The 23,712-nt window shown below is 37.7% G+C and overlaps 1 protein-coding gene across 2 annotated transcripts in view; it reads right to left on the bottom strand.

Annotated features, from left to right (window-relative positions):
• Positions 1–4,624: 4,624 nt before the first annotated feature.
• Positions 4,625–23,712, bottom strand: part of SEL1L (SEL1L adaptor subunit of ERAD E3 ubiquitin ligase) — a 34,107-nt gene continuing 15,019 nt past the window's right edge. The window contains exons 7-21 of one of the 2 annotated variants that reach the window (XM_056345933.1): positions 22,466–22,519; positions 22,322–22,381; positions 21,634–21,715; positions 21,169–21,323; positions 20,360–20,416; positions 19,233–19,301; positions 17,868–17,945; positions 16,643–16,705; positions 15,807–15,894; positions 15,405–15,553; positions 14,714–14,879; positions 13,039–13,113; positions 11,704–11,876; positions 10,020–10,148; positions 4,625–8,622 (exon numbers count right to left, since the gene is read on the bottom strand). In XM_056345933.1, coding sequence (XP_056201908.1) covers positions 8,419–8,622; positions 10,020–10,148; positions 11,704–11,876; positions 13,039–13,113; positions 14,714–14,879; positions 15,405–15,553; positions 15,807–15,894; positions 16,643–16,705; positions 17,868–17,945; positions 19,233–19,301; positions 20,360–20,416; positions 21,169–21,323; positions 21,634–21,715; positions 22,322–22,381; positions 22,466–22,519 — 1,602 coding nt within the window. In that variant the 3' untranslated portion in view covers positions 4,625–8,418. The remainder of the gene's footprint in view (positions 8,623–10,019; positions 10,149–11,703; positions 11,877–13,038; positions 13,114–14,713; positions 14,880–15,404; positions 15,554–15,806; positions 15,895–16,642; positions 16,706–17,867; positions 17,946–19,232; positions 19,302–20,359; positions 20,417–21,168; positions 21,324–21,633; positions 21,716–22,321; positions 22,382–22,465; positions 22,520–23,712) is intronic. The other variant, XM_056345934.1, reaches the window with a different exon arrangement.

The following is a 23,712-nucleotide window of genomic DNA, read 5'->3' as shown; positions in this document are numbered from 1 at the left end:
TAGACATGTGGATGCACACAAACAGACTTGGCTTCAGCTGACACAGCCGAGCCTGAAACATCACGCGTCAGGAGAGAACTGTGTGTCTCGCTTATGGCAAGACTAGTTTGAAACCAATAGCTCTGGGACAAAGACACTGTTTCTAGCATGGTAGGTCATCACCTTCATTTCCCGTTCATAGACTGGGCATTTTCCCCAAGGAAAGAAATTGCTCAGGTGTCTGGGTACCTTTGTTTTGCCATGTAACAGCAAACCAATGCAATCAGTAGCTGCAGAGCACATTCTGCCAGCAATTCGAGTAAGTGAAGAGTTTGTAGAACAGCAGTGCTAGGAGTGTTATGGCTAGTGGAGGAATCTGAAAGCATCAAATGCTTAATGTGAGAAGCATATGCAGAGTTAAAGACCTATCAAACATGTTCATTTACGTAATTTGAAAACTTCCTTTTCTGTAGCTGCAAGATTTGGCATGTAGAAATTCTGAGGAGACAGTGGAAATGAGTATTTTGTCATGCTTACATAAGGAATAGTATTTGAAATTTACAGTCTATCTTTTGTTCTAGCATCTTTCACAGTATCAAAGAGAAGACTAACGAGACACTAATGTGAAATGTTAAAAAAGAGGATTTTTTTAAAAAATATTTTTTTTTAGTTTACTTCTCTGTTCATTTTCTGTATTTACCATAGATTCTTCAGTTCTCAGCCAAAGGGTTATTTGCAAACTGCTCTAAATATGAGAGCTGTATTCTATGGTGCTGAACTGGCATCACCAGAAACATTTAAAAGTATTTCCTATCAATCTATATTTTGGAACCAAACTGACAAACATAGTGAGGAGCTAACCTTTGGGGGCTTGTAAACTCAAAAGTAATAATTAGGCCCCAAAACAGTAACAGAAAGAAATTTTATATGTGCAAAATCATATAAACAGTTTTTCTGTCTCTGTGGGGCTTTTCACTGAATATGCAAGATACCAGAGTAAGCAAACGAAGTTAATAAATTGCACTCGCTAAAGTGTTTGTTAGTTGAGAGGTAATAAATGAAAGCAGGTAGTACATGAAGCAACCCTTCTTCCTGCTCTATTTTGAAAGGTTCCTACCTACCTGCACCCTCTTTCTTCCACAGAGTAAAAGATCAGACTCCTAGTAGGAAACAGAGTAAGACTGTTTGTTTAGCAAAGGGGCAGAAAAAGCCAACACAGCTGCATGCAGTGAGATCACCACATTTATCTCACTGGGTCTGAATTCTCTTACTGCAGTCACCTCCCTTCTGTGCAATGTTTCCCAGGTTTCAACAATCAAGTCAGATTTAAACTTATTTGTAAGAGACATGAAATCCTTTAGTTACCCCCTTACATTTAACACTACACTCTGGATTCCACAATAAAATGTATACGTACTTTGGTGTGGGTGTTCCTCCTAATGGACTATGCAGTCCTATAATCAACGTGATGAAAACCAGAGATGAAACTAAATGGAACCTGGAAAGAATTAACTCAAGTCCTCTCGATCTCACAGCACCAGTAATGAACATAATCAGCTACTGGAAAACTCACCAAACATGTAGATTTTCAAGCCTTTAGCCTTTGAATTCAAAGGTGGATGATTCTCCAAGAAGTATCGTTTTATTATCCAAAGTTATAAGCCTCAGAATGGGACATGCCACATGATTTATTTGTTAGTTTTAACATTAGCTAGAATAATGACTTTAGGGTCTACGAAATGTATTTGATCTGCCCCCCTCCCCCAATCCATTTTTAATACTAGTAATGCAGCAAGCTTTTCCTTTAAACTTGTTGTTGAATAGACCTGGGGAAACTTTCCAAATAAAGTTTTATTTAGAAGCACTTAAAATGCCATTAATGGAATTTCAGTATATAGCAAAGTCCAGAACCTACTGGACATAAAAAAATACTGTAAAATATTGTAAAATACAGATTTCAAGTTATTTGGATAGCTCAAATATTCCATCAAATGGTCTCAGTGAAGAAGTGATTTTATAAGACATCTTTGTCACATGTTGCTAAACATTTTCACTTGCTTTAGTTGGAAAGAATTTGTACTTTAAGAAAATCTGGATTGAACTTTGCAGAAGTAGCCAGTCCTGGAAGCTATGCCCAACCAATCCACGTTTTATCTGTGCATAATAGCGCAAAGTGTGTTGCAAGGCAGACTAGTGTGACGGAAGGTTGGTGGATATACATACTAAAAAAGCTTTAACAGTCCAGGGAAGGTAATTCTTTACCAGGTCTTTCCAGAAGCTACAGTGATTTTTGATTTTGGAATTCTGCTCTGCAAATACATGAGAAATGAGAGTACTGAATTATTTCATTTTGATAAGTAAGTTTCTGAAGCTCCTGCAACCACTCTTTTCTCTCTCAATGTATATGTGTGTCTATATATATACACACACACACGCATACATACATCTCTAGATACACACACACACATCTTCCCACGATGTGACAATGACTAGAAGTGTGGAAGTTACTTCTTTCCTAATCTTTGAGATCTAAAATACTTTTTAGCAAGTCCGAGTCACCATTTAGCGTCTGGTGCCACCTTGTGGCTGCAAACACACATCGCAGGTATAAGTTTTTTTGCAGCAGAAGCCATTAATTAGAAGTAATAAAAAGAGAAAGATTTTAAGTATTGAATCGTGTACAGAAATGGAGCTATATTCATAAATAACAGATGGAAAATGGAACATCTGATTTTACAGTACAGTTTATGCCTATGTTTAGGAGGAGGGATCGGTATGAAGAAAAACAAGCATGGGGGAAAAAAAAAGAGGAGGAAACGGGGAAAATGCCTCACAACAGAACTGGAGAAATATAGTTTAAGTGTCTTGCGAGACAAAAAGTAATATTATGCCAAAATATTTTCAAAAATCTGGAATTGCAACTTGTGTTATGTAGAAAGCCCAAAAAGCTGGGTAGCAAAGAAATAAAAAGTGCGAGCAACTTATCCCTTAAGTGGAGGTCTGCCTGAATGCTGCTGCACTCAGCAAAGCTTACCAAAACAAGCAGCAGCAGCACTGATACCTTTCAGGGTAAAAACATTCTGTCTGTGACTCGCTACAGATTTCAGTTACTGTGCTGTGGAGCTTAAATCACATTTACCTCTTGCTACATGAAAGGCAACTACAATGGTGCTCCATCTCCACTTTTTTTCTCTCTGAAAACAAAAATTAAGACTATACATTAAAGTATTCATCACATGGATAGATGGTACAGCACCCCCCTTCAACATAGCTTTGGAAGAAAGTAATTTACAAGTCTTCTGAATTTTTTGTTGCAGAATACAGTGATTTTTCCTCAATTATTCTTTATAAAAACAGGAATTGAAGTCAGATTTCAGAAATGCTATTAAGCTCATGGTCATTTAGAGATGAGGAAGAATTTTTTGGCGTTATACCAAATAACACATTCTAATGAAGCAGGTGCTGCAGGTTTGCAAACTATAATTTTAATATTTTAATTTTAAATGAAGTGATTTAGACTTAGCAGAATAAAACAACATAAAAACCCCCAATAAAAACAGACAATCCAACAACCAAGCCACAAAACCAAAAGAAATATATGAGTTATCAATGAACATTATTCAGTGGCTTCTTCTTTTTAATAAGCCAACCAACCAACCACAACAAAAAAAATCCCAATACAAAAAACCCACCCACAAACTAAACCCAAACCACACCTTCCCACCGCAACCCCCCCAATCATTCATAAACCTGGTACTCCGTTCCAACCGTAGCAAACAACTCCCTATTGACCACAGGCTACAAGTAAAACAAGGTTTTTGGCACTTCTGACCCCACCTCACTTGAGCACATCAAATATCAAGCCAGCAGCTCTTTTGGAAGGTGAGGGATGCCCTCACTACACTTAAGCTACATTAGTCAGACTGAAGCTGGGTTTAGTACCTGCAGTTCCTACCTGCAACAGGTGCTATTGGCAGCAGCAGAAAACGTGGGAAGCCTCCAAATACTTCAGAAAACTACATAACATGGGCTGATAACCGAGACAGTTCCCTTATTGGTGCCTTCCATAGCCATTACCATTGCTCCCTCACTCTCCTTGTCCCTGTTTTCTTCCAAATCAATAAACACGTTGGAAAGCAAGGCAACATAATACATTTATGAGAGAGGACTCGCTCCCAACAGGTGGAGCCTGAAGGGATGAGTGGGTTGGAAAAGGCCTGAGAAGCAAGCAAAATTGGCAGTTTGGAGTAGTCTCTCCCCCAGTACGTTTCTAGTCACTGTATTATCTTTGCATTAGTATTGCAAGTGCAATAGTAATCCTAAAGCTACCGGCCACTGTTCTTGAATCACACAGTAGTTCTGCATCTGCCACACACGGTACAGATGCTGTAGATGCTGAAGAAGGGGTCACACACATACACAACACACGCACACAGAGGGCAAATTTCTGGCACAACTGAAGATAAACCACATAATTTTCCATTCCCCTTTCTATGCCACTCAAATTAAGAGATTTACTTTTCGAAGAGGAATAGAAGTGAAAGAAGTGTGAGTATAGAAAGGGATGCATTTAGCAGCGGCATGTATCAGTGCATATGACTGACAACTGACATCCTCTTGTATCATAACCACTGTGAACAGAGGGTAACCACACAGGTGGTATCTTTATTTCACAAGATTAAAGATACAGTACAAAATGAATCTGTACATCTTTCTATTAACAGAATTTGTTTACACAATTATATTACATTTGACCAGCCTTTATACTGATTTTAAATACAAAATAAATTTACAAAACTCCTACAAGACCCTTTAAAGAACTGCAGCTGATAAAAACAAAGGGTTCCCCCAATAGTCCCTATTTGCCATATGCATTTGCAGTAGTTCAAATCAAACTAAATCTTTTTAGTTTAATATTCTCTGAAACAAAAATAGAATTTCAGTTCATTGTTGCCTATATAAAAAGGAAGCAACTTGCAAAGGTGAGTGTGATCCCCTTTTATAGGCCAAAACTAGCATATAATCGGTGGAAACTAGATAATGCATAGTCTTAAAAGTCCTTTCACAACCCATCTTTTAATATTCTTCTCTGAAAAGGGTAACAGTTGATAGTTTTTATTTTTTATTTGAATAAAAGTAGTGGACTTATGGAAGATGCCTAAAAAAAATGAGTAAAACTGTCTTGCAAGTGTCTCATTGGGATGTTTGTATCAAAGGCCTTTTCTACTACGCTGTCCCATAGTGGACAATACAAAGCCAGGAAAATTATTTCAACAGACAGTTCTGGGACAAGTTTCAGAGTGATGAACTTGAATCCTGTTTTCTCAACATTCAGCATTTCTTTCAACCAGCAAGAACAGCCAGTGCGTGTGATTAATAATTTGAGGTGCAGAACAGTGTTTCCCCCCCTGACTTTCCACAGTTTTCCTACATTTAGAACTCCTAAAACCAACAGTTACTGCTCTGCAGTTCCATTCTCTGTGCAGGGAGAAAAAAGCATGTGTCCAGGAAGGTCAAACAGGCAGGCTCTGGCCTATGTTACTGTAGACAAAGAATACATGTTTTTCCATTCAAAGCATACTGAACATACCCAGAAAGGCTTCTCTCAAATCAGGTTTCCCTTCTAAAATGCTCCTGCATGTACACTGTAAGACAACCCGTGTGCTACCAAATGGGAATAGTACTTCACTGCAGTAAACTGAGCAACCCAGCTCCTTCAGGAAAAGAGCTGCTTGACAAACTGAGTGCACGAGAAACGTATTGCTAGTAAGAGTTAAATATACTCCCTTCGAAATGCAAGTTTCAGAACAGGGTAGCAAGGGATTGTCACAAAAACTTAAATCATGTTGTAGACAACTGATTTAGAAAATGTACTCATTTCTTTAATCCCTGAGTTAACTCGCCATTACTTATGGTAAATACCTTTTTACTACTACCACTTCACTCAAATGAATGTCATCTGAAAAAGTTAGTGGTAGTAATTTGGTGGAAAGGAAAAAAGCAGGATAGACTTCCTTATTGCTTCTTCATAAAAGCAGTTCTTTAAAGTGAAATAACTTGCTGATCTTCAATCGTTTTCTTCTGCTGATTTCTTGGATGTAAAAATGCATCAGGTTCAGTGAAAGTCAGCTGTAAGGCTGTCACATAGCAGCAATGATGAGAGGTTCTCATGCAAACAGAATTTAGTTCTAGTAGATCAAACAACCAAAATATTTTAATAATGCAGTAAAAAATTTGTTAAACATCCTAAGAGACCAATACCAATGAACCGATGGTATTTAACTGGAAAACGTTTTCCATATAATCTTTAATTTATTCATGCCAAGCTAATAAAAGCTATTAAGTGACAGAGGCAAAAATACTTCAGAGGGAGTGTTCAGAAGTCACAGATATCTTAGAAATGCAGCTGGGAGTGCTGTACATTTTAGACACTACATTGAAGTTCAATACTGTTCCATCTGCTAATGATGATGAAGTCTGAACAAGACATTCCTCTATCACATGCTGCAACCCTCCACACTAAAATGAAAGATTTGTCTTCACATAACCAGCATAAGCATTCTGAAGTATTGAGAAGTTCTACCTCTATTTCAATACCAGTCATCCATGACACTTCAGTTTACAAAAGAGTGGATTGCTTCTTTCCCAAACAACAGATCTATTTGCAGCACTCTCCTTACAAATGTACTAAGTATAAAACCATACCAAAAATCTCCATTCTAAATAAAGCATATTGATATGTTGCTGCCAATCCACTGGAAAAATATTTGCAGGGAAGGAAGCCCTTAATCCTTTAAACACAACAGCTTTTGTCAGAAAGCAGCTAAAGCCTCTTCATTTGTATTTCGTTCAGCTTTATGACAGTATATTCAGAGGGTTTAATGCTAATACAGAAACAAATATTTAACCGCCACTGGTAAATAAGAACAGAAACTTCTGCATTTCTTGCTTCTAAACTACTCCCCCACTGCTTCCCACTCCCAACCCCTGAAATTATAGTTCAATGAAAATCGTTACTAAGTGAATATTCCTCTTGCAGTCTAAAAACATCAGTCCACAGGTCGTATTCTTTACATTCACTAAAAGGCCTTTGCACTGACCTGGTGGTATCAAGAAGCCGTAAACGATTAGTCTTCTTTCTCTTTGGATTTTCTTGTTACAAGGGATCCTTAGGATAGCGCAGCCAGAGACGTTACTTTGACTTTCTCATGTATGCCAGGTACAAGAAAGGTTAGTGACAGCCAGAGCACTGCTGTGATTGAACGTAGGATTGTTATCAGTCAGCCAGACTTTGGAGGAGCATCACTGGCATAAGCCCAGGCCTTTTTGTAGAGAGTATGCATCTTTGGGGCCCTTTGTTTGGTCAATGCATTAAACAGATGCATGCATGAGATGCCACACACGTTGCCCTCTTGCAGTGCACATCACCTACAGGACTGCTGAAAATTAAATACAGAACTTTCACCTCTAAAAAGAAACAAAGAAAAAGGTAAGCTAATTCACTCACCTTTCTGGCTCTGTCCTTTTTTCAGTGGCCATAATAATACTGGTGCTTTCTGCAATCTAGACTCAGCCTCTTTGTAAGAGCAAGTTTAAATAATTTAGGAACACTACCAATTTGGTTTTAAGTCATGAAGTATTGCAAAGTACAGAGGCTCCAAAAAAGTTTTAGAAGGATGCGAGAACTAGGCACCGTGTAGCTAGTTTTCAACTGATGAGCTTTACAGACCCAATATGTCCCAACCTGCCTCCTGGGCTACATACTGTCTGCTGAGAACTGTCTAGTCTAAGGGGAATGGAGGAAAATACTTGAAACAAAAAAAGCACAAATGGAGAGTGGCATGTTTGCTGGCTTAGTTTTACAGAGTTTATAAATAATCCATGTTAAACCATCCAAGACAGCATAAAAGACCCAAACTGTAAGAAATACTAAGAAATAACAAAATAAGGATTGTAGAAATACTTGGGATGTGGACCAGAATATAAGTTCATACAGCTCTAGTCTTTTTAGAGTTTGAATATAGTTCAGCTTCTTGGACTTAAATTGGCCATGAAATTATTATTACTTTTATATAGGGCAACTGCTATCAAGCAGGCAAAAACCTTCCAAAGCTAGCCTTCTGCTCTCTCTAGCAGATGAAAAGGACTGAATAAAGAGGAACTAGATACAGCAGGCAACATTTTTGTAGTAGCACTCTTGTGTTTCCATGAAAAAAAGCCATAGTGTTATTCCATTGGCACTGAAATAACATTCAAATCAGTTTCAAAAGAATTTTCTTATCCCTGAAAAAAGGCATCATTCTAAGCAGCTTTCAGACTTTTTTTTTTTTAACTTCTTTGCGCCTCTTTTGGGGGAAGGACAGTTGATCCAAAGTCCTAAATCACAATGAAAATTGTTCCTTTTGGAAAAATCCAGTTCTTTCACTGAGGCTCTTGTTGCTATTGCGGTGGTTGATGCTCTGGTGGTGGTTCTTGTTGAGGCACAGCTGGCCGCAGTCCTGCTGGTCTGGGAATTGCCTGATGCTGCCTTTGTCTGTAAGCTATAATTGTTCCCAGAAGCAAGGCGATGATGGTCATAAGGTAAAGGTCCCATTCAGGCCCCAGCAGCTGGTCCATATCAATATGTGAGAATACCTCCCTTATCTAAGAAACAAGAAGTTTACATCATCATGTCAAAGAGCAAGAATGGGAAGTTACTTTGATTTTAAATTTGTCTTGTAACATTTTTTCATGTACAAGTACCAGTTTTAAAACTTCAGTAGCTCTCTTCCTCTCTGAAAAAACAGTACCACATCAGTGACATTCTTAACAACTAAATGCCATTAAGACTAAGAGCCATGCAATACAGTATGAGCTATCCTATTTTCTGTTTTAGAGATCAAGGTTCACGATACATAGCTTTATGGCTTTCACAGAGCATTGAAGTACAGAGTTTAAATCAGAAGGAGGTAGGTATGTAACCATACCAGTTGTCTTAAAGTTGAGCAAGTACTACAGACACAGAGGTAGTGAACTGCTCAAGCCAGCAGGAGACTACCATGAATGACAGAACATTAAGCCCCGGGATGCTTATGTGGCACAATGCTGAGGTTTGTGCAGGTATGGTACGGGGAAGGTAAAGTGACTTGCTGTTAGTTTTTGACTGAACTGCCTTTTTATCAGACTTCCATTCACATTAGCATTAGCCAACACACAGTTTATGCTTCATTACTGTATCTGATGGCACTACAGAGTCATTGCCAACTTAAGTTTGCATCAGCAGATTTAAAACTTGGAATATCTGTGTTCTGCATACTAGCTTCTGTGAGTGCTACATGGATGTTTGCTCAATTGATTTAGAGTATTTCAACTGTCTGCTCCTGAAAGTCCCCTGTCTCAAGACTATTAAATTCTGTCAGACTTACCTGGATTGCTTGAACTTGCCAGTGCTGTAAGTGGTAATAACTTCTGTATCATTTGAATTTATTAAGTAAACCAAAAGGCCGGAAGATGTCAGAATACTGACAAATATTTCAGATACTATATAGAAAGAATTTACCTAAGTTCTAGACAAATACTTTTTTTCACTCAGTAGAAGCTCTGCACAATGGCTGAACCATCTAATACAAATAATAATTTTTTCCCCGACAGAAATTAAAGTACAACTCAAGTGGGATTGTTACAGCTGAATATAAAATAGCATCAGAATTAGGGCTACAAAAAAGTATTTATTTTCTTGAACACTGATTATGTCATTGTAATCATCTCCTTAACATTGCTAGCAGATGGTCATGGATAAGAACAGTCAAACAGGTTAGGGAAATTCTTTTCAAGGGAAGAACAGCACAGAAGAGCACGGGCTGTGCATATTTCAGTTTCACACAATTGCACAAATAATAGGAATCACAGCTTCAGTAATTCCCTTAATATGCAACAATACAAACACAACTATCCTGTTTTCAGAAGGTTCAAGTAAGACTTCTGCTTCAGTAAGATTACAACTCATGTTTCTTTGAAAACTAGCCATTTGTTGTTCTTCCTTTTAATTCTGGAAGACTTACATTGATATCTCGTACATACTGCAAAGAATAAATCACTCCAAGCTTGCAAAGTGCTAGGAAGACTGGAACCTGAGCATCTGGGCTTGCTTCAGCTGCCATGTCATAGAATCGTTTTGCAAGATGAATATCCTAAAGTTAAGAAAATACAAAGCTTAATTTTGAAGAAATTGAAAAATTAACCATAAAATCTAGAGCTTTTTCTAGAAGGTATTGTATACTGTCATTTCAATACAAGGGTTTTGGTCAAGTTCAACTCTTTCTTCCATAGTGGAGCTATAGGAGAGGGAAGTATTATTCACCTGCATAAAGCATGGCTGCATACACCCATTGTGAGCCCCTGTGTACTCATTTCAGCTACCTATGTGTAGCCATCCCTGCTTCGGATTGGAGAATACTCTGTGCAAACGATAGCACTAGGACTCACTTTTCTCAAATTCTTAGCAGTTACAGTAAACATGATGGAATAACATTTTTCATGTTTTTATTACTTGCTCTGAATTGGGTTGATTTCAAGGCAGAAGCAAAAGTATAAGTCCATGCCTGAAAGGATTTTTTTTTTTTTTTTAAAGAAAACATCCCAACTTTAGCACTGTTACTTTTAGCTGCAGGCTCACTTTCAAAAGTTAACTAGTTTTGAGGACTCAGTTAAAAAGAGAAAACAGTCCTACAATAAAATCTGAAGATAAACTTCAGAAATAATTCTGTTTGCGTACTGTATTTTCACTTCTACAGCTAGGTGAGCATGCAGTTTTCAAATGTTGATCGCTTGCCGCTGCCCAAGTACCAATACTGAGCTAAGACTTGCCCTTCACTGCTCTGACCTTTTGCCAAGAATTTAGGGGAAAAGAAGCAAAAATTGGTCTTTTACTGAACCAACACAATTAAAAGGTGCATACCTAGCCAAAACTCAATGTTGAAGCTGACTGAAAATAAGAAAAATTAAACCATTTCTTACAGTTTCAGGTCACCCAGAAGATATTACTAAAATCATACATTAATTGCATGAATTAATGATACATTAAGGTAAGGTAGGCTGCTCAAAATTAGTATGCAAATACTAACTACATTCTTTTGACACATACAAGAACATGGTGCTCTGGATTCCCTGTTTTAGTCAATTACTGACAGCAATATGCCATGGGCTTCCTTGGAGGACCAGATATACTGCCTTCTTTTAGGCAACATAGTTTGTAAAGGGAATTGTGGCCTAGCCCGATTTGAAGATCCATAGCTAAAAATTGTATTGTTGTTGGTGCTTATGGCTTGTTACTTGAAGATGCTCAGAACTTGTTTGCAAAAGGTCACGATACAGAAAACGAATTATCAGCGTTTCAGAGGACGAGAACAATCTTGTGCCAAAACACTCTGAACCTGGAGCTGATGTACATTAACTTCATTACACTTCGAAGTCTTGAAAGCATTACTCGAGCATATGGCACTCTTTTTGCCTATCTTCACAACTGTGGGCAAATAGCTTTTTTCCCCGTCTGTGCCTTATTTCTTCACGTAGGTAAGCGTGAAATGGATATACATATCCATCTGCTACTGGAGAATGTATTGGGAGACATGCTAACTCCTACAAAGTGGTTATATAGTGCCTAAAGCCCAGTAGTGGTTATGGACTTAATCTAGTATTAGTAAATGCACTGCAATGGAGCAGACTATTAGCCTACAGCTTACTCACCTGCTTGATTCCCAATCCCTTCTCATGCATGTAGCCCAGATTAAACATTGCTTGGGCACTGTGCTGTTGCTCTGATGCCAGTCGATAGTGAATAAATGCAGTTTCGTAATCAACATCAGTACCAAATCCATAAAAATGGTAATCTCCAAGTTTAATTCTTGCAACTGTATATCCTATAAACCAAGAAACAACAACAAAAAAATAGCTAGGCAAAGAAAGCCTGATATGGGCTTTAGTATTACTTTCCACAGTTTGCATGAACTGTTTCCCTTTTTTCCTCTCACATAAACTCTTTATAATTTATTTGGGTTTTTGTTTTGTTTGGTGGTTTTGTTGTGGGTTTTTTCTTTTTTTTGTTTTTTGGTTTTTTAAATTTGGTTTAGCTAACCAAAATGCAACCAATTTCTGTTTTCAGGGAAGTCCTTTTCCCAGTAATGCTACCAACATTTTTATTGCTATTTAGTGGGATAAGTTGAAAACCTGTGTCATGTTGTTCATAGCCACTTATTACAGGAAAACTTTTCATTTACTATATAGCCATTAAAGGCTTCAGCTTTGTCTTTAAAACAGAGACACTGCAAACCTGAAAAATAAAATTTTTCATCATCATTTGGTAATTGAATACTTAGCCATTCCATCCTCTCGATTTCTAACTTCCTACTAAAAGCCAAGTAGGTCTGAAGATTTTCAGACAAAACCCTTGGGATCCACTGCATGATACACTTGCTCTTAAGCAAAAAGCTAGCGTCGAGACATTGATGTAGATGCACCCATACGAAAGTTAGAGACCTCACACTGAGATATTTAATTATTAAGTTTAGTTTTACTTATTTTAGGATAGATCACAAGCACCAGAGTTTAAACTTGGGTTGGCTGGACACGAAGATATCACTCTTCATCACTGAGCTTTGCTTGCTTTGAATAGGAAACTGCATTTCTTATAAATGATGACAAGTACTAAAATCCTAGAGAATACTTTGTACCTATTTTTCCAAATGGATTTATTTTTAGAAAAGTCAGTGTAAACATTCCTTATGCTGTTTAACACTGCTCTATAATTCCATATGGAATGATAAAAGAAACACACCATACATTGTTTTAGTCCCTTTAATCTTCAGGATCTCAGAACAGCTCAGAACTGCAAGCCTATTGCAATGACATTATAGCTAACAGTGGAACAAAGAACAACTACCCTATGTGGAATATAACTAATGTTGAACAGAAGGAGGTAAGCTTTCCTTCCTTCCTTCCCTGTTTCATAAAACCCATGAAATTAAATGTTAATGGCTCTACTAAAAATAAACTGTAATCAGAATTGTGAGGTATGGAACATACCTTGAGAGGCTGCTCTATTCCAGTGAAGCAAAGCCCGAGGATAGGTTTCATTTTCTCCTACTATGCTAGCTTCTTCTAGAGAAGAAAGTAATTCAGTTAAATAGGAGCATGGCACACACACACAAGACCACAAAAAACCCCCACGCTCATACTCAGACTGCTGAAAGGAATTAAAAACTTGAAGTAATCTGTGCTATAGCACAAACAAGATTCAACTCAGCTGAAACTTTTAAAAACCAATTAATTTATTTGGTTTTTCCACATATCCGCCCACATAAGAGCTAGGAACACACTGTACCATTTCACCCTGAAATACTGCTTACCAAGCACCTCTCCTATTCCTGCTGTAGGAGATTCTGGGGCATACTTGAGGAATGCCAGAAGATGCCAGTCTTAAGAGCACACAGTTTGGGATCTGACAAAGCTGCACTCAAATACAAGGCTAAAGTATAAGCTATTTTAGTTTGAACGTTTAAAAAACAAGACTAGTGAAGTAAAATGAAGGCTTAAACTCCTTAATCAGCCAGAGCATGCATATTTGACACAGCAGTGCTACAGCTACTTCAGAACAGAAGTTACTTTACTTGTCCATAAACCGAGGGTTGCTGAAGTATCAGAGTTCAGACAGCTCAAAGGATTTGTAACTTCTTCACTTCTAGTTTAAAGTATGGTTTCAGCTATACTATCTCAGAGTTGACATACAGATTTTCTGTATAAACTGTATGAAGTAATTTTAAATTAATCTCCAGTCGAGATGCAGACACATCTGAGTAATGACAATCAGAATTTTAACCCAGGGAAAGACACTATTTCTTTGCAAGAATGCACTCCCAGCCAAGACTGCCATTGTTGTAAGCTCTTCTCAAGATGAACCACTAAGACACCTTCAAAAAACATTAACTGGAAATTAAGATAAGCAATTAAGACAAGCCTATTAGCCACCAATAGCTGATTTTTATATACAAAGCCCTAAAGCTGGTAATGAGACACCTAGATTTCTGGATTTGAGATCCAGAAAGTTTAATACACTGGGTTTTGTAGTTTCTAGAAAGATTTGTCACTTGTATTTCCATTGTTTCCCTGTGACCTCAAACTCTTAAAAAAAAAAAAATATCCAAGCTCTAGCCATCTAGTTGCAATCAGAGACCTGGGACAAGTTTTTTCAAATATAACAGAACCAACTACCCAGCTCTTCATCCCTGCTTCAAGAGTAGTATGAGTAAAGTTAAAAAAAAAAAGTTTGGAAGAAAACAGTGCTCTGAGAAAAGATGCTACAAAATAAAGAGCAAAGGAAACTGAAGCTTATATGCATAGTAAAGGCTAAAGGTAAAACTAATGTAATTCCTACTTCACAGATTTAAAAATAAAATGTTAAGGCTGTGTTTCAGAAGTCCAGGGAAGAGAATTTTCACACTGTACAAGTTTCTAAAGCATTCTCTCCCTACCCCATAAGTCAGAATTTAAGTGTATTCTAACTTTTAGGCCAGAAAGTTAAGTGAAAATTAAAACTGACTGCTTTCCAGTGTGAAGAGCAGGAAAGAGGACAAGAGTCTCACTGAAATTCTGACTGAACAAGAGCTATGTAATTGTATCTTCAAGCACTCTAGCGTTCTACTAAATGGAGGCCAACTCCAAAAAATCCCAAAATACTTTCAGTACAAATTCAGGTCCTTACTCTGATCAAGTATGAAAGCAGCATTGCTTTGTGCAACTTCGTAGCCTTGTTCTGCCAGAAGAAGATACTGAACCACAGCAGAATTTGAATCACCATCTTTATAGCTGTTGTAGGCAGTCATCAGTCTTTCAGACCAACGCCCTCGTTCACATACGTTCTTAAACAACTGCATAGGAAAAAAAAACAAAGGAGGAGAACACTAGTCAAGAACTTTGGAAATTTCAGTTTTGCAAGAGGTAAACCTTGTTCAAAATGTTTACATATCAGAGGAAAAACCTGACAGACCAACTCACTACTTAAGACAGGGTTACTTTAAGATACAGGTTACGAAGCAAATACATGCCACGATTCAGATGCTTTTTCAGACTTATTCTTAATATCAGCTTTTCTGTTACACTCAAACTCATATCTAAATGAAGAATTCAGTACTTATAAAATACCAATGTTTGCTATTACATTCTTTTGTTTTTCTTCTGTTGATAAAGCAAATACAAACCTTCCTTATCAACATAAAAATATTTTTCTCATGAGATACAAAGAGTTTGATAATAACCACTTTTCCTTTTGATAGCCTTGCTCTGCAGTCACCAGTGGATTTTAGCTAGGACAAATTTCCTATATAAGCTGATGTGGTTATAGCCAACCTTTTGCAAGTCAGTATCATGTGATCTTTATAAACAGATGACCTTACCTCAACAGCAGTATGACAGGATCGCATCACTCCAGTGCCAGTAGCATGCATCTGAGCCAGATTATAAAATGCCAGAATGTGGCCACCCTGGGAGGCCAAATTAAAATATTTCAAAGCTTGTTTATAGTCTCTCTTGACTCCAATGCCATCTAAAAGAAAGAGCAAGTCATTGCTATTCATTCCTTTTGAAAAGCAGAGTTGTAGAAAATGCATTGTGTACTTTCTCTTTAAAATTATTAACGAAAAACGTTGTGAAAGTGTTAGGAAAAGCAGAACGAAATAGAAATTCAATGCTGTAAGGCCACCCCACGTGCAGTATATATGCACTTCTACCGCCACCTAGCGAACAGTTACCGGAAGGGCAGATGCTTAGACCCAGCAAATCATTTTCATACCACTTACTGTAATACATGGAACCCAGTTGAAGTTGTCCATCAACCCATCCCTGTTCTGCAGCCTTCTGGAAATACTTCAGTGCTAGCTCATAATTCTGCAGAAAGATTTGGTCCAGTCGTTAAAGCCTTGCAATACACCCCAATTTCAGTAACAAAAGAAAATATGTGTGCACACATATGTGTAAGTGTAAGGACAGATCTAAATTACAGAAAAATTACAGCAAGATATATAGTGCTAAAATATTCACCTGGTCAAAACGTGGAAACAAAAACCCCCAACCAAACAGTCTGCACTGATATTAGCATGTCTTAAATCTGTAGCTGTCTCAAAGCTGGCATCCACATAAGCATTGCTATAAATAGTTACGCTTAACAGAACGGATGCCCTCTTTATTTCTAGAACAATTGTTTAACTTATTTCATCAGCTTTGGGCTAATTAACTTCTGAATATCTGTTTGCATAGCTAAATACAAAACATTTGACAAGAAACCTTCTTGTGGGAAAAGCAACAAGGCAAATGAACTAATTAAAAATTTCAAAGTGTTCCTCCACTGTCACAAGAGACAGAAAACGGGGACAGTTAGGACTGGTTTTAGTTCACAAGAAAACTAAAGCCAAGTTCAAAACTGCTGCTAAAAATTCACACTGCTATAATAGCTAATAGCTGCTAATTCCATAATGATTTTTTTATTATTATTATTATATGTATTACAGATTTCCTCATGGAGTTTTCAGTTTAACAGAAATATTCACAATTCAGTACTTCCCTCCAGAGAAAGTCTTCCGACAACAAGAAATTACACAATCACCTATGATTAGAAAAACAACCGTCAAAAGCTTACCACTGGAACACCTCTTCCGTAGAGGTAAGCCATTCCTAATCCACTCTGTCCAACTGGATTACCCTGAAAACACAGAAAAACAATTCTGCAAAGAATGGCAAAACCTGCAGCTACGTCTTTCAAATCTGGTATGTCTCTAACATCACTAAAAATAAATAACAATGTTTCAGATAGATTTGCTTTGTAACTTTGCTCCAAGTAAATAAGTTATTTAGGGAGAAAACAGCATCTTTGGTAATTTTTATTCAGTAACTACACAGGTGGTTAACAGGAAAAAGAAGCACTTTCAGTACTGGTTATGAAAGTCTACTGTGCACTCTCAAAATGTTGTACAAGACATAGAACCCCCCACAGCCCACAGAAAGGTGGGGCATTAACAGCTTATTCATCCGTACTTTTTCCAAGTTTATGATTTTCTGGATGCTACAGAAGCTTCAAAAACAACTACAGGAACTCCAAGAATCTGTCTTAAGGCATATCGGTGGCTGTTCTGTAGGCTGCATTACTGACCGCTGTCCCTGCGAACCAGGACAGGCAATCGGGCACATCAGAAACCTCCAGTTAATGCAGGAAATTAGCAAGCTGAGAGACCCTTACTCTAGGACAGAGATGAAGAACAGCAGTCTAGTTGTGGAATGCAAGAACCATGAAGACAGTGATCTTAGAACAGTCCCTGCAAAATTTCATCTACTATGTTCCACATGCTAAACATCATTCCTGGAGGATACTCATGCTTTAACTGTACATACACCACCATAAGGGATAGGTCAAAGACAGACACAAGGGATTAACAGCTCAAAACCAAACACTCCAGTGAGATGAGAGGTATAAAACCAAAAACATTACCTATTCCCTGAGCACCAAACAGAACCAAAATAACGTTGTATCAGTGCATTGCAACTTCCTGTGACAAGGCAACTTCAGATTAATGAAAATTAACACTTAACAGAATGCAGGCTACTCAGGTGGACAGTATTTCATACTGATGCCAGCATTTATGAGAGACTCCTTGTGCTGAACACAACTTCACGAAGCGCCGCGATCAGAACTGCAGGCAGTTTCTGACATCTTAGACAATGAATGTTTAATTATGGGCTAATCTGGGACAGAAGTTGGGAGTAGGTGTATGCACACGGAAGCAGACAAAAAGAAGCACTTCCAGCATTTCTGGACTAATCAACTGTTTAGTGCATCTGCTGTATTTCTAGCTTACAGATAATCATACCATATCAGCAGCTTTCTTGAAATACTGAAGAGCTGTTTCATTGCTCTGAGGTACAACATCACTTCCTTCCGAGTACATCTGAAAGAGAAAGGCATTATTGAAGAACAGCTGAAGGAGTTTAGGATGAAGACCATGGAGCATTTTCACTTTGCCTATGAGAGGGAGTCTATTGTACTTCAGATGAGTCTGACTACCGCTCTACTAAACAACCATTAAAGAACTTGCCCAGGAGCAGAAGACATGTCTACACTGTAAAATTCAGATTCAGAGTGTTTAACTTCCTAATGGAGAATGATCTGCCCATAAAATTAAAAAGTTTTCAAGACAATACCTTTCATTTTTAGGTTCTACCAGTGTGGAGTAAAGATGACATAATCAGGCAAAAATCTTCTAAGACCAGTGAAAGTCCAACTGTATTAGCAGTTACAATACTTGAAAATAAAGCAAAAATTGGCTGCTAAGCCCTGCTCATTTCAGTATTTATTAGATACTAAATACTCAAGCAGAGACAGCAGGAACCAGCAATTTCTCCTGTCAGATGCCTTGACCAGTGCTTTATGCTATTTTTTCATGCTCTACGGACAAATTTTGCATCCTCTACTGCAGGGGCAGCCTGAAAAAGATGAGCTAGAGCTGCTGCTTATTGCAGCCTAACCTTAAAGGGTACTCAAGTTGAATAATCAGGATTTAGCTCCTCACAGGGTGAAGGTAGCCTGCAACCCAGATCTCAGGCAAGTGACCTTCTAAGCAGTAACACATTAGCATTGCTAATAGCGGCTTGTCAATCATGTTTTAGATTAGAAAAAAGGACTTAAATCTGAGAAAACTGCTATACAGTAGCCTGCCTTGCAGATAGACTCAGGCTTTGGTTCAGAGCAGATGCAGACCTGCTGGCAACTCTGACTCAAGACACCTCAGTGTTCTACACAGAATAAGAATATAGATGGCTTTCCCCTTTCCTTCCTGAACTTAGTATTTCCCACTAGGCAAAACTTCTGAGAAGCCTAGCTTTCCTCACACACTGTATGGAAAAGCATAATGGCCTACTCCAAGTTTTGAACTCCACCACAGAATAAGAACATTTAGGCATTCAACCACTTTTAAAAAAAAATAAATTAAAAAAATCTAGTTCAAGCACTATCTGGAAGAAACAAAAGTTCCTAAAGTGAAGGAGCAATTTAGACTAGACATAATAGACTATGACACTCAAATCTTGCAGGACAATTTAAAACAGTAGCAAACCAGAAGTACTTAGATTCCAGCATTCAAGTTTTAGACTGCCTGATACCAGAAAGTGGGAAGTATTTGTTATTTTTCTTTGAAAGGCAGTCAATTTTCTTACTTTTAAGACTCTTCATATCTTACCTTTCCTAGAAAAGCCATGGCATGTGAATTGCCAGCATTAGCTGCTTGATTGAAATACTCAAATGCTCGCTGTAGGAAAAAATACAAAGTGTTTTAGCCACCATGACTATGATTTGAGTACCTTTTCTTGCAAATGGAACAGAGGTAAGTACGTTGTTTGCCAAGTTACCAGGTTCTTCTGGGAATAGGAGTTATCAATCCCACCTAATTCAATATATGTAACAGGGTTTCCCACTTAGAATAGGAATATTGAGCAGCAGTCCCTCTCAACAGTGGATTCCAGAAAACAGGAAAAAAAATATGACAACTGCTACTATGCACAAGCCACACAGGTGAATCCTACTTCTTTGTTGTACCTCCAAACCTTGCTTAGAAGAGGGGAGATCTGCCAGTACCTATTCCAGTTTTACACAGAGCTTGGCTATACTCGTTCTGACTACTTGATATCATCTCTGAACCCCTCTAGAGCTGTCACTTTAAGGTATTTTAAAAGTCACGACCATTAAAAAATTTCTGGTTGGTAGCAGAGTCTGAAATAATCCTCAGGATGCACATCCTCAGCTGTCCATTTTTTCAATACATATTTTAAGAAAAGGTTAGCTATGTTAACTTCTATAAGCAGTAGCTGGGTTGGCTTATATCAGCAGAAGTTCTATTTTCTGTGCACACTTAATATCCTTAGTGTTGAAAGTTGCACTGTTTTGTGTCTACAGAAGCAAAATATCCTTGCAAGCCACAGAAACTGGACTATCACTACTAATGCATACACAATGTGTCATGAAGACTCTACTACATGCACAAAAGCTCAGCCACTTTCAAGTACTACTTGATGAAAACCTGGTCTTTGTTTTTGAGTTCCTCATTTCTGAGATGATTAGTCTTAAACTAATTGTGTAAGAAAGCCAGCTCCATGTACTAGTCACATAAAGATTAAGTTTTATTGAATGAATTAAGTTTTACTGAACAAGACTGAAGTCTTTTATTTATTTGGTTTTTTTACTGAATTTACTGAAGTCATTAAATACCTTGCAGTGGTACTTAAACACTTTTGCTTCACTGTGGTCTCAGCTATACTTCCTCCTTTTCTGCCAAGTGTAAGACGCATCAGAGAGATATAAAAAGGGTACCTGATGATTTTGCTCTACTCCTCTTCCTCCATGCAAGTGTAACTGTCCAAGGCCAACCTAAAAACAAGTTTTCCATGACAAATAAGTCACTGTTCTCTAGGGACAGTTTTTTCTAGTAGTACAGATACCAGTGAGCTAATTACACGCAGAAAGACAGACCCTATTAGAGTTAAAGACACCACAAAGTCAGAAGACACAGATTTGCTTCAGTAACTACAGTACAGTCCTATTTTTCCACATTAGCTTAAGCAGAAATTTTACCCTAGATAAGAGTGATGTGACTGTCCTAGATACAAAGTAACTGTTCATTCAAATTCTGCCTGCCTAATTCTTAATTCACATATAACCAAGCTGAACTGTGACAATTTGCCTGTACCGGCATCCTCCCCTCCTGCACTGCGTAGAAGAGGTCAAGCCTGCAGCATGCAAAAGTCATGTAAGAGCAGAAGCAGCAAGAAATTCAGGTCCCCTGTCACGACCAGTTCTTTTGATCAAGGCTTCCTCCACAACACCTAAAGAGAGCTATCTTAAGCTAGTGTGGCTGGTTTCTAGTGAAAGTCAAGATCCTCTTCCCTAAGATACTAAAATTGTTAAGTTTTATTTTCCACAAAATTTGAATTTACTGTCAAAGTTCTATCTTAAACACTCTAAAATATAAGCCCCTTCTCATAAAAACTTACCAGGAAACAACAACCAGGTTGCTTTAGGAGGAAGAGGAAACTAATACTCCAGCATCTTTCCCTATTTCATAAAGCTGTTCCTGTAATTCCTGAAAACCTCTGCATGCCAGTAGGTGAACTTAATCTTACCTGTGCTTGTACATCTCCTTTCTCTGCTAAAAACTGGTAATACTGAATCAAGTCTTCCTCTAGCATCCCACTTGCCATTCCTGGATTTTCTACTTCATCTGCTAAGCGAATTCGCTGAACCACTGTGCCACCAGTCAAAGAAATGTCACTAGCAACTGGAAAACAGATAAGATAAATTTTCAGAGAGTTCTGTTCCATACAAATATTACACTGCAACTTAGTAAAAACAGATCTTTACAGAGCTTCAGACTGTTACTCAGAGCGAATTAATTATTTCGACACTCTCCAAGAATTAAAGACATGTCAATAGCGATGAAAACAGGGTATCATGATTCAGGGCCAGATAACAGCAGGAATTCTCTGGTTTTATACTGTTAGTGTTGATAGTACTTCTAGTAACTTCTAGGTGAACAATACAGAAATATATAGAAAGTCAAGAACATTAGCTCAGTAAAAAGTTTTTACCGTGATTAGCTACAAGTCGGTAGTGAGTGAGAGCAGATTCACAACTCTGAAGGACTCCTATCCCAGCCCAGTACCGGTAACCCTAGAAAGGAAAATAAACACATATGGGACTATTAGTTATTTGACAACACACTGCTTCCCAGTTTACAAACTTTTTTTATGTTACTTGAGCAAGATTTGACCGACACCATAGGCAAAACAAAGGCCACAAGTCCATCGTGTCCACATTAAAAGCGACAGACTGATACCATTAAAGGTTAAGCGTAGCCAGTATACTTCAGATATTACTGAGGAAAAAGCAAATAAGCAGAATGATACGAATGGGTGAAAACCTAAAGCCTTTTACTTACACACGTTGCACTTTGTCTTAAATCTCACAATACTGATTAAAACAGCATCTTCTGTAAAGATCTCTGGATTTCACAGTTCTCATTAGCCTATAAAAATTAAAAGTCTGACACTTCTGCTTTTAGAGATGTAAATATGGTCCATCTAAATTCATAGTAGTATACAGCTTAAAACAAGCAGACTTTTCCTTAGGTTAACAAGAAGTAATAGGAGTCCTACTGCCCACCCAATGCATGCATGATGTTCTAATATTTGGCCAGTGTATGCAAATCTCACATAAAAAATTTAAGAGTATAAAAAAGTTCTTGCATGTATAAAGTTTATTAACTACATTACTTACCAAGATCATATGGGCAATCAGATTTCCTCCTAAAGCTCCAAAAGTGTAATACACCAGGGCCTTTAAAAAAAAATAATCATTGGTTATCTAACATCTGCCTCCAAGATAAAATACAAGAGCACACACTGAAGATTTATGAGTTACCTTAGCTTGACTAGAATTGACTCCTAGACCAGATGCATATAGAAATCCAAGAGCCTAGAAATAAAATGAAGTTTGTTAGCACACCCTTTGACAAATCCAGAATCAGTTTTCTTGGAATACATAAAGAAGTCGAACAACAGTTCAAAGTTGCAAATAATATACCAAGCTCTACCTTCACTTTGGTACCTCCTACATCTAGGCCCTTCCCTGCCCCTTTTAACGTATGGATTTTCTAAATTATTCAGTTGCCTAGGACACTAACAATAAACACATCTCACCAGAATTCACTCTAGTGGATCGAACGCCAAAAAGAAACTACTGCTTCCCTGAATGAAAAAAATAGATCCAAAGGCCCTGAACAGTAAAAATATCCCAGTTTAAAGACCCTCAAGTGAAGATCAGCAACATCTGTCAGGTTATTCACATGTCCTATCTGACTTGTACACCAGGGCAAACACAGATGAACCATGACCTTCTTTGGATTGGTCTTACTGCTTGATTTACTGTCTAACACATCCTATGAATTTACTGTTTTGCATCTGCCCTGCCACGGGTTAGTTGCATTTATGACTATAAATATAAGCAGTTAGAATGCACAGAACTGTTTGGCTGAGGTGTGGGTTGTTTTGGTTTGGTTGCGGTTTTTTTTGTTTTTTGTTTTTTTTCCTTCTCCAAAAGTTATTTTTGATCTTAAAATTTACATAATTATTGCTCTATCTGTAACACCTGTTACAGCTGCGTGGTTCAGAGGAGAAACTAGTAGCACAGAAGGTAACAGCGTATATATAAAGCTGTCAGATTTCATGGTGTTCACACACCCCCTGAAAAAACCACCTCATGCAGGCAGTATGGAATTCTAGACCAATAGAAGTCAAGGTCTTCACCAAGATACAAAGTTTCTAGAGAAAACACCTTCCTGCCTTCTATGATAAATCAGCACTCCAACATTAAACAGGCAACAGCATGAGATTTGGTAGCCTAAGAACTAAATGAAACTGGCTAATTCCTAAAGAAGCTGACACTTCCAAATAAACAGTAAGTACATGCAAATATTGAGGCATTAAAATTATTCACACCCACATTTTATGATATTACACATGATCATTTATGTTTGAACAATTCTATAATTTTCAAAGGCAAATGGACAAAGTGAGTCCCGTTCCACTAATCAGCTTTCAAGATTCCTAAGGAGTTTTAATCTAGGAAATCATAAACCTTGTGTGTATCTACCCATCTCAAAGATAAAA

This window comes from Falco biarmicus, chromosome 7 (assembly GCF_023638135.1).
Source record: "Falco biarmicus isolate bFalBia1 chromosome 7, bFalBia1.pri, whole genome shotgun sequence".
NCBI lineage: Eukaryota > Metazoa > Chordata > Aves > Falconiformes > Falconidae > Falco > Falco biarmicus.
The sequence above is the reverse complement of the archived record's forward strand: the minus strand, read 5'-3'. Positions and strand labels throughout refer to the sequence as shown.